The sequence below is a fragment of the Anabrus simplex genome, chromosome 8 (assembly GCF_040414725.1).
Source record: "Anabrus simplex isolate iqAnaSimp1 chromosome 8, ASM4041472v1, whole genome shotgun sequence".
In the NCBI taxonomy this organism is placed as follows: domain Eukaryota; kingdom Metazoa; phylum Arthropoda; class Insecta; order Orthoptera; family Tettigoniidae; genus Anabrus; species Anabrus simplex.
In genome coordinates this window covers 131189711-131202758 of record NC_090272.1, presented here as the reverse complement: position 1 = coordinate 131202758, position 13048 = coordinate 131189711, and the positions used below count along the sequence as shown (strand labels likewise).

General features: G+C 37.3%; 1 protein-coding gene across 1 annotated transcript in view; it reads left to right on the top strand.

Moving 5' to 3' along the window:
* The window catches only part of LOC136878890 (dynein regulatory complex subunit 3), a 183322-nt gene that overhangs the window by 163709 nt on the left and 6565 nt on the right, over window positions 1–13048 (top strand). The window contains exon 9 of the mRNA XM_067152470.2: window positions 1500–1639. Coding sequence (XP_067008571.2) covers window positions 1500–1639 — 140 coding nt within the window. The remainder of the gene's footprint in view (window positions 1–1499; window positions 1640–13048) is intronic.

Genomic DNA, 13048 nt, shown 5'->3' with positions numbered 1-13048 from the left:
ATCATTTGTTGGTGATAGCGTTGTGCATTAACGGTTTTGCTGGGCTTCAAGAGTTCATAATGCACAATACAGCTCTAGTCCCAACAGACACAAAGCATTGTCTTCTAGCCAGAGTAATTTGGCCTTGGTGTTGAAGAACCGGCTTTGCCAGGTGAAGCCACAATTTTCTCCGCTTCGTGTTTTCAAAATAAATCCATTTCACCCATCACAATTTGATACAGAAATGATTTTCTTTTGTGGCGTTGAAGCAGCATTTCACAAGTGACTTTGCAATTTTCCATTTGCCGTTCATTCAAATTGTGTGGGTCCCATTTACCGAGTTTACTGATCTTCCCCATTGCTTCTAAACGTCTGCTGATTGTTTCTTGTGACACATTTAATGCTTGTGCCAATTGCTGTTCAGTTTGAGTTGGGTCATGATCCAGTAACGCCTGCAATTGCTCGTCTTCGCACTTTTGTGGTCTTTCACATTGAAATCACCATGTTTAAATTGTCAAAACCATGTGTCACAAGTTCTAATCGATGGAGCATGTTCACCATATGTTTCTACCAGCAAATGATGACTTTCCACAGACTTTTTCTTTTGATTAAATAAGAAAAGCAATGTGTGCCACAAATGTCCCTGGCACAAATGTCGACATGATCAATGAATGATACAACATAGACGCTAGTGTTCGGCGGACTCAACAAGATCAACAGATGGACAATTTGATGGGTGATTTCAGATGAAGAACGAAAGTTAAGATCCGAGAGAATGAAGAAGTACTGGTCCATTGATAGTCATAAAATATGAATAAAGTTATATATATATATATAATAATAAAAATTATATACTTTCAATTGCTATTAGAAATTTAAAAAATATAGTTTGACTGGGAGGTGCAGTTTTCCTTTATACAAAAGGACAATTTCAAATGTTCTGTGTGGCAATTTTGGATCCTCGTATACATATTTTTTTCAGTAATGATAATTAACAAAGCGATGTTTTGAGTACACTTTACAATCTCCAAAAATGCTTGCTTTCCTATGTTCAACATAAAAGTCATCCCGGAGATTACTGTTTCTTCAGCTATAAATAGCAAGCTCCCTGGCTGAATGGTCAGCATACAAGCCTTAGATTCTGGGGGCCCCAGGTTTGATTCTCAGCAGGGTCGGGGACTTACACAGCATACAGTTAATTCTTCTATCTCAGGGACTGGGAGTTTGTGTTTGTCTTAATACACTTTTCTTCATTTACGAACAACACAACATATCACACTACCATCCACCACAGAAAAATGTAATAGTGAATACATCTCTGTGAATAGGGCTGGTGTTGGGAAGAACATCCAACCGTAAAACTGGGTCAAATCTACATCAAATGCTGACCTCAATAAATTGGGAAAAAGGTGAGGAAGGACAAACCTGGCAACCCTTTTTCATTGGTTTTTAATCATAGCTGTTGTAGAGAAGAACAAATGTAATAATCTGAATTTTATTGTATGTTCATAATATTTCAGATCATGGTTGACAAGGAATCCCTTAACAATGCTACATCTACCTCCCATGATATTCACCTACAAACAATAGATGCCAGAGAGGATAGACTGGTTACTAAAGCGCGATCATGGGCACGTAATATGTGTGACAAGTTGCAGAAGTAAGTACTTGTGTAGCAACTATGCTTGTTTTCTTGCTTATCACAACATTAATGTTTAGTATAGCAGACAGGTTATGGAAAGTTTTCGAAAATATTCAGAAAAAAAATATCCAAACACCAAGAAGGGTCTGTGCTAGATTAACAAATGTTGGTAGGCATCTTTATACATCTGAAAGATGAGGATGATTCAAACCATAAATCGCATTAGCATGGTGCTAGTAGTGGCCCCATGATGTTGCACATCAGGTTTGCTTTAAATACGGAACTGTGCAAGAGTGTTAGTTACCTGTGAGATTGGACAAAGTGCCTGTGAGTGGGCCAAGAATGCCTTTACGACAACAAAGAGGCCAGTATCAACAGCTCATTGTGCTTGAACGAGGTCAGGGCTACATGAAGGTGGATTTTCCTTTTGCGCTATTGCAGAATGACTTGGCAGCAATGTCTCCAATGTGTATGCGTGCTGGCAGCAGTTGTCACGAAAAGGTACGCTCGCAACAAGACGGGGCTCCGGACGTCTCCGTGGCACCACTGAGAGGGAGGATCACCGTCTTTGGCATATAGCTGTGGTGCAGCGGACTGCATCTGCAGCAGCAATTCAAGCGGCAGTTGGCACTACAGTGACGCAACGAACTGTTTATAATTGGTTACGTGAAGGACAGTTCCGAGCCAGACCATCTGCGACTTCAGTGGTGTCAAGTGAGAGTTCATTGGAGGATGGAGTGGAGGTCCGTTGTGTTTTCCAGTGAAGGCCAGTTCTGCCTTGGTGCCAGTGATGGCCATGTGTTGTTAGAAGGAGACCAGGTGCAGGTGAGCACCTGCATTCCACCTGTCTGTGGTGTCGACACACTGGACATACACCGGGAGTTCTGGTCTGGGGAGCAATTTCCTATGACAACGGGAGCACTCACATGATTATCCCATGCAGCCTGACTGCAGATGTGTAAGTCCATGTGGTGATTCGAACTGTTGTGCTGCCATTCATGAACAGCATTCCCGGGGGCGTTTTCCAACAGGATAATGCACGCCCCCATGCTGCAGTTGTAACCCAGTGTGTTCTACAGACTGTCGACATGTTGTCGTGGCCTGCTCACTCTCCCGACCTGTCCCCAGTTGAGCACGTATGGGACATCATTGGATGACAACTCCAGCTTCATCCCTGTATTAACCATCCCTGTATTGAAAGACCAAGTGCAACAGGCATGGAGCTCCATCCCACAACTGACATCTGGTACCTGTACAACACAATGCATGCACGTTTGCATGCCTGGATTCAACAGTCAGGCGATTACACCGGTTATTAATGGACCAGCATGGCACATTTGCAATGGCTTTTCTTGCGCGGATATTAACCTGTAGTCTTGTACCTTTAATTAATTAAATATGTTACCTCTATAAATATATTGACAAATTTTCCATATTCTACATTCCTTATTTCACGGTGTTTGGATAATTTTTTTCTGCCAGTGTATATGCAGAAAAATCAATTTACTTTAGCTGTTATGCTGTTTCTCTCAGTTCAGAGCTTTTCTATTCTATTCTTCTAAAAATGACACACAAACTGATTAACTTTACAAACTGAGCCTCCTTGTAATATATTTCCCTGATTAGTAAATGCCTCATTTGTTTTCCAATTACAATTGTTTCACATATTAAGAACTGAAAAATAAAACTTACTCTACTCTTAAAGCACTAAAATATCATGACCGAAGCTTTATTCTGTCAAGAAAAGCCTTTGACTGTAGTACTCACATTCTCTTCTTAAACCTAGGCCTAAATGATTAACATTATATTAAGGGGAAGAGTTTAGGAACTACAGTAAAACTTGCTCAAAGTGGAATCACAAGGGACCAAAATTGCTTTCTGAATTAGACAAGTTTCCTCAATACACAAAACATTCGGTTTTTTGCCTTAAAATATCAGTCACCACCGTTACACAAAACATAATACAGTACAAAGTTTATTTAGAGGTTACCTGTATCTGCCCATACATGATGCTCGGCTATCCAGATTGATGTACATAGTACTCTAGTACATTGATTTGATAATTATTATTACTGCGCTTTGTTATCTATATATATAAAATAACTTGTCCTGAGTGACTGACTGATTCATCATCACCGAGCCAAAATTACTGGACATAAAGAAATGAAATTTTGGGGCAAAATTTATATTAACATGTAGGTGCTCGCTAAGGAAGGATTTTTGGATATTCCGTCACTAAGGGGATGAAAAGGGGGGTGAATTTTTTAAATTAGGATATCTATATCTCAAAACCTTAAAAGTTTACAGACATAAAAATTTGTATTTGGAATCTCCTTTAAAAATAAAGAAACACGTATTTTTTTTGTTTTCGGAAAATTCCATTAAGGGGGGTGAAAAAAGGGGGAAAAGGGGTTAAACACCTTTTAAGAGGAGACTTATATCTCAGAAACTGAAGATGTTACAGACATGAAAACTGAAATTTGGAATCTCCTTTGAAAATAAAGAAACACATATTTTTGTCTTTTTGGATAATCCGATGAATAGGGGGTGAACAGGAGTGACAAACAGGGTGAATTTTTAAAAACACTATATATGCAATTAACTCAGACACGTAACATATTACAGATTTGAAAACATGAAAGTAAAGAAACATAAATATTTGTTTCGGAAAATCCACTTAAGAGGAACTGAAAAGGGGGATGAAATTTTAAAATTAGCGTATCTACAGTATATCTCAAAAGATTAACATGTTGCAGACATGAAAACTGGTATTTGGAATCTCCTTTAAAAATAAGGAAACACGTATTCTTTGCTTTTCGGGAAAAACTCTTAACGGGGAAAGGGGGGGGGGGGGTGTGGAGGGGTTGAAGGAATTGAAGGGATTAGTTGAATTATTTGTATGAGAATGTATATAGGCCTATGTACCAAAAAATCTAAAGATGTTACAAATGTGAAAACTGTTATTTGGAATCTCCTTAAAGAAAGAAACACGCATTTGGTTGGGGAATTAACTTGGTGGGGGGGGGGGGGGGAGGGATGAAAATGGAAATGAATTATTTTTACGAGGATACATATATCTCAAAAACTGAAGATGTTACAGTCGTGTTAATTGGTATTTGGAAGCTCTTTTAAAGAAACGGGTACTGTTTGTGTTTGGAAAATTCACTTGAGTGGGGAGTGAGAAAGGAAGTAAAAAACTGAATTCTTTTTTTGGAGAAACTTATCTCTCAAAACTGAAGGTTAGAGATGTGGAAATTGGTATTTGGAATCTCTTTTAAAAACAAAGAAACACGCATTGGTGGGGGGGATCAACTTGCGGGTGGGGGCGGTGGAAAAGAGTTTAATTTCTTTTTATGAAGATACATATATCTCAAAACTAAAGATGTTACAGGCATGATGATTGGCATTTGGAAGCTCCTTTATTATTTATTAGGTTCGTTACGACCCCTGAGGATCACAAGTGACTTGTTCGGTACGTTTTCTTTCTTCCCAATACCTCTTCATTCTCTCACTTCTCCTCCTTTATAAAAAAAACAAACAAGTATTTTTGGTTTTCAGAAAATTCACTTAAGGGGGGAAGGGTGAAAGGAAGTTAAAGCATTTAATTCTTTTTATGGAAAAAATTCTAACTCAGTAACTTAAGGTTACACACGTGAAATTTGTATTTGGATTCTTCCCCTTAAATAATAAAGAAACACGCATTCTTTGGAGGAGGGGAATCAACTTAACAGGCTGGGGTGAAATAGGAGTTGAATTCTTTTTATGAGGATACTTATATCTCAAAAGCTGAAGATGTTAGAGGCATGAACATTTGTATTTGGAATCTTCTTTCAAAGTAAGGAAACACGCATTTGGATTTTTCTGAAAATCGACGTAAGGGGTGTGGGGTTGAAAATAAGTAAATAAGAAGTTGAAATATGTTTATGAGGATACTTTATCTTAAAAACTGAAGCTGTTACAGACGTGAAAGTTGGTATTTCAAATTTTGTTTCAAAATAAAGAAACCCGTAGTTTTTGTTTTCAGAAAGTCCACTTAAGGCGGGAGAGGGATGGAAAGAAGTGGAACAGAAAATGTTGAATTATTTTTATGAGTATATATTTATCTCAAAAACTGAAGGTGTTACAGATGTACAGATATGAAGACTGGTATTTGGAATCTTCTTTAAAAATAATGAAACACATATTTTTTTGTTTTCGGAAAATCCAATTAAGGGGCTGAAAAGAATTGGAAAAGCAGATGAATTTTTTTTATGGGTACCGGTATATCTACATTGTATGTCACTGGGCGAGTTGGTTGTGGTGTTAGAGGCACGCGGCTGTGAGCTTGCATCCGTGAGATAGTGGGTTCGAATCCCAATGTCGGCAGCCCTGAAGATGGTTTTCCGTGGTTTCCCATTTTCACACCAGGTATATGCTGGGGTTGTACCTTATTTAAGACCACAGCCGCTTCCTTCCAACTCCTAGGCCTTTCCTATCCCATCGTCGCCATAAAGCCTATCTGCGTCGGTGTATCGTAAAGCCAATAACAAAGGAAACCCTATATGTCAATATATTTAACAAGTTAGAGACAAGAGACTTGGTATTTGGAAAGTCCTTTAAATGTACAGGAACATGTACCATTTTGTTTCCAGAAAAAGAACTTACAGAGGGGGGGGGGTTGAAACGAAGTTAAAATAGTTGAATAATATTTATGAGGATACTACCTTTATATCTTAAACATTGAAGATGTTACAAACGTGAAAATTGGTCTCTGGAATCTTCTTTAAAAATACAAAAACTTTTTTGTTTTTGGAAAATACACTTAGATGGGAGTGAGGGTGGGGGAAGGACTAATCAAGGAGTTAAATTCTTTTTATGGGGATACTTATATCTCAAAAACTGAAGATGTTAGAGGCATGAACATTTGTATTTGGAATCTTCTTTCAATGTAAAGAAACACGTGTTCTTTTGCCATCGGAAAATCCACTTAAGTGGGGGGTGAATGAATTGAAAAATTAGTTGAATTCTTTGTATGAGGATACTTATGTTTCAAAAGCTAAAGATGTTAAAGACATGAACATTTGTATTTGGAATCTCCTTTAAGAATAAAGAAACACGCACATTTGGAGAGGGGTGAATCAACTTAACGGGTTGGGAAGGGGTGGGCGTGTGAAAAAGGAGTTGAATTCCTTTTATGAGGGTACTTATAACTCCATAACTGAAGATGCTACAGATGTGAAAATTAGTATTTGGAATCTCCTTTAAAAATAAAGAAACACACATTGGTTTTCTCAAAAAATCGACGTAAGTGGTATAGGCTTGAAAATAAGTAAATAAGGAGTTGAAATATGTTTATGAGGATACTTTATCTTAAAAACTGAAGCTGCTACAGATGTGAAAGTTGATATTTTGAATTTCGTTTCAAAATAAAGAAACACGTATTTTTTGTTTTCGGAAAATCCACTTAAGGCGGGAGAGGGATGGAAAGAAGTCAGAAGTTCAATTATTCTTATGAGTATACATTTATCTCAAAAACTGAAGGGGTTACAGTCGTACTGACAAGAAAACTGGTATTTGGAATCTCCATTATAAAAATGAAACACGTAATTTTTGTTTTCAAAACATCCAGTTAAGGGGCTGAAAATAATTGGAAAAGTGGGTGAATTTTTTGATGAGTAATGGTATATCTGCATTATATGTCAAAAACTTAACATGTTAGAGACAAGAAACTTGGTGTTTGGAATGTCCTTTAAAGGTACCTTCTTGTTTTCGGAGAAGGCACTTAACGGGGGGGTTAAAAGGAGTGAAAAATAGTTGAATCACAGTATTTTTATGGGATACTTATATCTTAAAAACAGAAGATGTTACTGATGTGAAATTTGGTATTTGGAATCTCCTTTTAAAAAACATGTATTTTTGTTTCCGGAAAATACTCTTAGATGGGGGCGGGGATTGGGGAAGGACTGATCAAGGGGTTGAATTCTCTTTATGGGGATACTTATGTATATATCAAAAACTGAAGATGTTACAGGTGTGGGAATAAGTATTTGGAATCTTCTTTAAAATAAAGAAACATGTATTTGTTTCTTCCACTTGAAAGAAGTCTGTTTCTCATGTGTACAGTTCTATGTTGCATGGTCGTCTTAGCCCCAAAAGGTAATACCACAGACATTGTTTACAAAGAATTTCTGGGGTAAATTAAACTCAACTTTTGGGTGAGTTTTTATACTTTAGTAATTTTCAGATAATGTCTTAGTACAATGCCGAGGAATGATTACTTTGATCAAATTACGAAATCCACGCGAGCGAAGCCGCGGGTAATTGCTAGTTATATATATTATGATACACAGTATATCATTTTGGCACAATCACAACACTGTATTACACTATTTCAGAACACTGGATATATGCTCCTTAAACTTATTTCTGTCATAAAACTCTATACAGTACTTCACAACACTAAGCTTCCTTCCACAAATTAAAGAAACTTGTCTTCTCTTCTTTCTAATCGTGTCTTTCTGAATGCATTCCTGAGCTGAATACATTAGTTCAAGATGCGTGGAAGAGTTACATGTAATGGCAAATTGCTTTACATTACGAAAGCATTGTGGGCCTGTTCATGGGTTCGGATCTTGTTTTTTATTTTCATCTTCTTGCTCAACTTCTTCTGTCTTCTCCTCTTTCTCGGCCTTTCTCACTGTTAGTAGGGCTGTAGCTGATTCAAAAATGTGGTGTCTCATTAAGTTGTTCATCACTTCAAATGAAGTTCTCTGCCTCGCAGTGAACGTTTCTTGCTTGACACAAGTAAGATAGCCGATGTGTTTACAAGCACTTCATTCGTTCTGCCATCTGATTCACTATCTCCCAACATGTGAATCAATTTATCCAGACAATGACTTTGATCATACCAGCACCAGAAATGCACACACATTGTACATAGGACTACATCAGTTCCTAATATTTTCTGCATTGTACAAGTAGATTTTAAAGAATCCTTTCATTTTTATTTCAATTTCTGTGCTGACGAGATTCCTCATTATACAAAAGTAAGAACATTGTAACGCCGTAAGCTTCACCAGGACCGAGAAAATATTCTATAGTGGATAAGTTTCCACTTTATTTGAGTTCTCCTTTGAGCATGTTTTACTGTATTTCAGTACTTTTCTAAATTGTAAAGAATGTGAATATCCAAAAGATGATGACCTTCTAAATCCTGGAAGCAATAATATGTAAAAACTGTACTAGTTGGAAATGGACACAGTAATCAATGAAATGGAAAATAGCAAGTCCATTGGAGTAGATGACTTTAGTTTAGGCATGATCAAAGCTTGATTGAAGAAATTTTCTTTGCTTGAAAGTCAGTAGTTTATTATAGGCCACTGAAGAGAGCAGACTCTTGAAAATGCTGGGTGCAGTATCTGGTAAAATGTTGGAGGCTATAAACCCTTGGATCACAATCTACAAGACCAGAAAGTTCCTTATATTATCATTATAATGCCAGACATGAAAGCCTAAGTTAATGATCAAAGCACATTGTAAACCTAGAAAACAATGGGATGTCAAAATTATGAATAAAAGCTATGGAGGAATTGAATAACCTATGACCAGAAACAGGGAGTCCAGTTTTTTCTTTTTTAAACTGGAGTAGGCTGCGTCATCTATACAGCCACAGGTGTTTTAGGCATGACAATTTCTGCCCACGATGAAAGAAATGAAACTTGATTTACAAAGCAGTCGGAAAGACAGCAAGACAACATGCTTGATATGATTAGTACCTGTCAGACTTCTTAGGTTAGAAAGATGTCTGGCATATAAAAAGGCAAATATTGTACATAAAATCAACTTTAATCAATCTTATACATCCTCCTTGCATGTTAAATGCTATGATGACACAACAGCATCAAGGGATTGTCTCACCAGTGTGCCACCATTGACTTCATCATTGTATAACTTTTGATCAGATGGAGTTATCTTCACAATTCTTTCACCACTGTATTCACCTTATTGAGCACTTTTCATAGTATGTAATTTGACTGGTGAGTGTTGAATGGTTACTAATACGCAAATCACAAAGAAACAAAAAATTGTTGCAAATGTTCATGTTTACTCACTTATTCACAAACTGTAATTGTATTTGCTATAATGCCACTTACGTTTGTTAGCCTGTCTGTTTTCAAACAAAAGAAAACCAGAATATTTTAAGGCAGTAAATTAGTTCACTCTCTACAATGCTTCGAGGTGTACTGAGTACGCAAAATGAGCACTCAAAACATGAGACCCCGACAGGAAGAGGTTGCATCATCGTGTTAAATTTAAGATGCCCTTTGAAAAGTACTGGGAGAGAAATAAAATTATAGTTGTAATTGTGGACATTGAGAAAGTATAAGAAGGCTAAGTCTTCACCCCGAGCCTGGTTGGATCTTCATAGAGCACCATCAAGGGTAGTGATTATATATCATGCAGTTATACACGGGAATGAACCGAGCAAGTTGGCCATACGGTTAGGTCGCGCAGCTGTGAGCTTCCATTCGGGAGATAGTGGGTTTGAACCCCATTGTCGGCAGCCCTGAAGATAGTTTTCCATGGTTTCCTATTTTCATACCAGGCAAATGCTGGGGCTGTACCTTAATTAAAGCCACGACCACTTCCTTCCCACTCCCAGCCCTTTCCTATCCCATCGTTGCCATAAGACCTATCTGTGTCGATGTGAAGTAAAGCAACTTCTTTAAATAAAAACAAAAAAAACTTGGGAATGTTTAAGCAATAGGGATCTAGGAAGGTAATTATATTGAGAAATGATGAGGTCAAGTTGGTTTGAAACAAAGAATGGAGTCCACCACAGTTTCTCTTCGTCATTGTAATGGGTGAGGTAACTAGAACAGTAAAAAGAGGACTGAAGAACAAATGCTTTAGTTATTGCTAGTATGATGATATGGAGGAAAAGGGAAGGAAATGTATACAACAAACTAGACCTTTAACCTTTAATTAGCAGAATTTGAAACAATGAGACTGATCATCAACAGAACCATGACAGTTGGTTTAGATTCAAATAGAAATTTTGAAGTAGTCCATTTGAGAGTTGAATATGAAAAAATTCATATTATCAAAAACTTTGAATACCTAGGTAGCTTTATTTCCTTGAACAATACCATATAACAAAAAATTAACCACAGAATAAAAGTGGCTTCAAAATTCTACCCCTCTATTTATCAATCAATCAATCAATCAATCAATCAATCAATCAATCAATCAATCAATCAATCAATCAATCAATCAGTCAATACTGATCTGCATTTAGGGTAGTCGCCCAGGTGGCAGATTCCCTATCTGTTGTTTTCCTAGCCTTTTCCTAAATGATTTCAAAGAAATTGGAAATTTATTGAACGTCTCCCTTGGTAAGTTATTCCAATCCCTAACTCCCCTTCCTATAAATGAATATTTGCCCCAGATTGTCCTCTTGAATTCCAACTTTATCTTCATATTATGATCTTTCCTACTTTTATAAACGCCACTCAAACTTATTCGTCTACTAATGTCATTCCACGCCATCTCTCCACTGACAGCTCGGAACATACCACTTAGTCGAGCAGCTCTTCTTCTTTCTCTCAATTCTTCCCAACCCAAACTTTGCAACATTTTTGTAACGCTACTCTTTTGTCGGAAATCACCCAGAACAAATTGAGCTGCTTTTCTTTGGATTTTTTTCCAATTCTTGAATCAGGTAATCCTGGTGAGGGTCCCATACACTGGAACCATACTCTAGTTGGGGTCTTACCAGAGACTTATATGCCCTCTCCTTTACATCTTACTACAACCCCTAAACACCCTCATAACCATGTGCAGAGATCTGTACCCTTTATTTACAATCCCATTTATGTGATTACCCCAATGGAGGTCTCTCCTTATAGTAACACCTAGGTACTTACAATGATCCCCAACAGGAACGTTCACCCCATCAACGCAGTAATTAAAACTGAGAGGACTTTTTCTATTTGTGAAACTCACAACCTGACTTTTAACCCCGTTTATCAACATACCATTGCCTGCTGTCCATCTAACAACATTTTCGAGGTCACGTTGCAGTTGCTCAGAATCTTGTAAATTATTTATTACTCTATACAGAATAACATCATCCGCAAAAAGCCTTACCTCCGATTCCACTCCTTTACTCATATCATTTATATATATAAGAAATAATAAAGGTCCGATAATACTGCCTTGAGGAATTCCCCTCTTAATTATTACAGGGTCAGATAAAGCTTCACCTACTCTAATTTTCTGAGATCTATTTTCTAGAAATATAGCAACCCATTCAGTCACTCTTTTGTCCAGTCCAATTGCACTCATTTTTGCCAGTAGTCTCCCATGATCCACCCTATCAAATGCTTTAGACAGGTCAATCGCGATACAGTCCATTTGACCTCCAGAATCCAAGATATCTGCTATATCTTGCTGGAATCCTACAAGTTGAGCTTCAGTGGAATAACCTTTCCTAAAACCGAACTGCCTTCTATCGAACCAGTTATTATTTTCACAAACATGTCTAATATAATCAGAAAGAATGCCTTCCCAAAGCTTACATACAATGCATGTCAAACTTACTGGCCTGTAATTTTCAGCTTTATGTCTATCACCTTTTCCTTTATACATAGGGGCTACAATAGCAACTCTCCATTCATCTGGTATAGCTCCTCCGACCAAACAATAATCAAATAAGTACCTCAGATATGGTACTATATCCCAACCCATTGTCTTTAGTATATCCCCAGAAATCTGATCAATTCCAGCCGCTTTTCTAGTTTTCAACTTTTGTATCTTATTGTAAATGTCATTGTTATGTAAATTTTAATACCTCATTGGCCTTAGTCTCCTCCTCCATCTCGACATTTTCCTTGTAACCAACAATCTTTACATACTGCTGACTGAATACTTCTGCCTTTTGAAGATCCTCACATACACACTCCCCTTGTTCATTAATTATTCCTGGAATGTCCTTTTTGGAACCTCTTTCTGCCTTAAAATACCTATACCTACCCTTCCATTTTTCACTAAAATTTGTATGACTGCCAATTATGCTTGCCATCATGTTATCCTTAGCTGCCTTCTTTGCTAGATTCAATTTTCTAGTACGTTCCTTCAATTTCTCCTTACTTCCAAAGCCATTTCTAACTCTATTTCTTTCCAGCCTGCACCTCCTTCTTAGTCTCTTTATTTCTCTATTATAATAAGGTGGGTCTTTACCATTCCTTACCTCCCTTAAAGGTACAAACCTGTTTTTGCATTCCTCAACAATTTCTTTAAACCCATCCCAGAGTCTGTTTACATTTTTATTTACCGTTTTCCACCGATCATAGTTACTTTTTAGAAACTGCCTCATGCCTGCTTTATCAGCCATATGGTACTGCCTAATAGTCCTACTTTTAAGACCTTCCTTTCTATCACATTTAT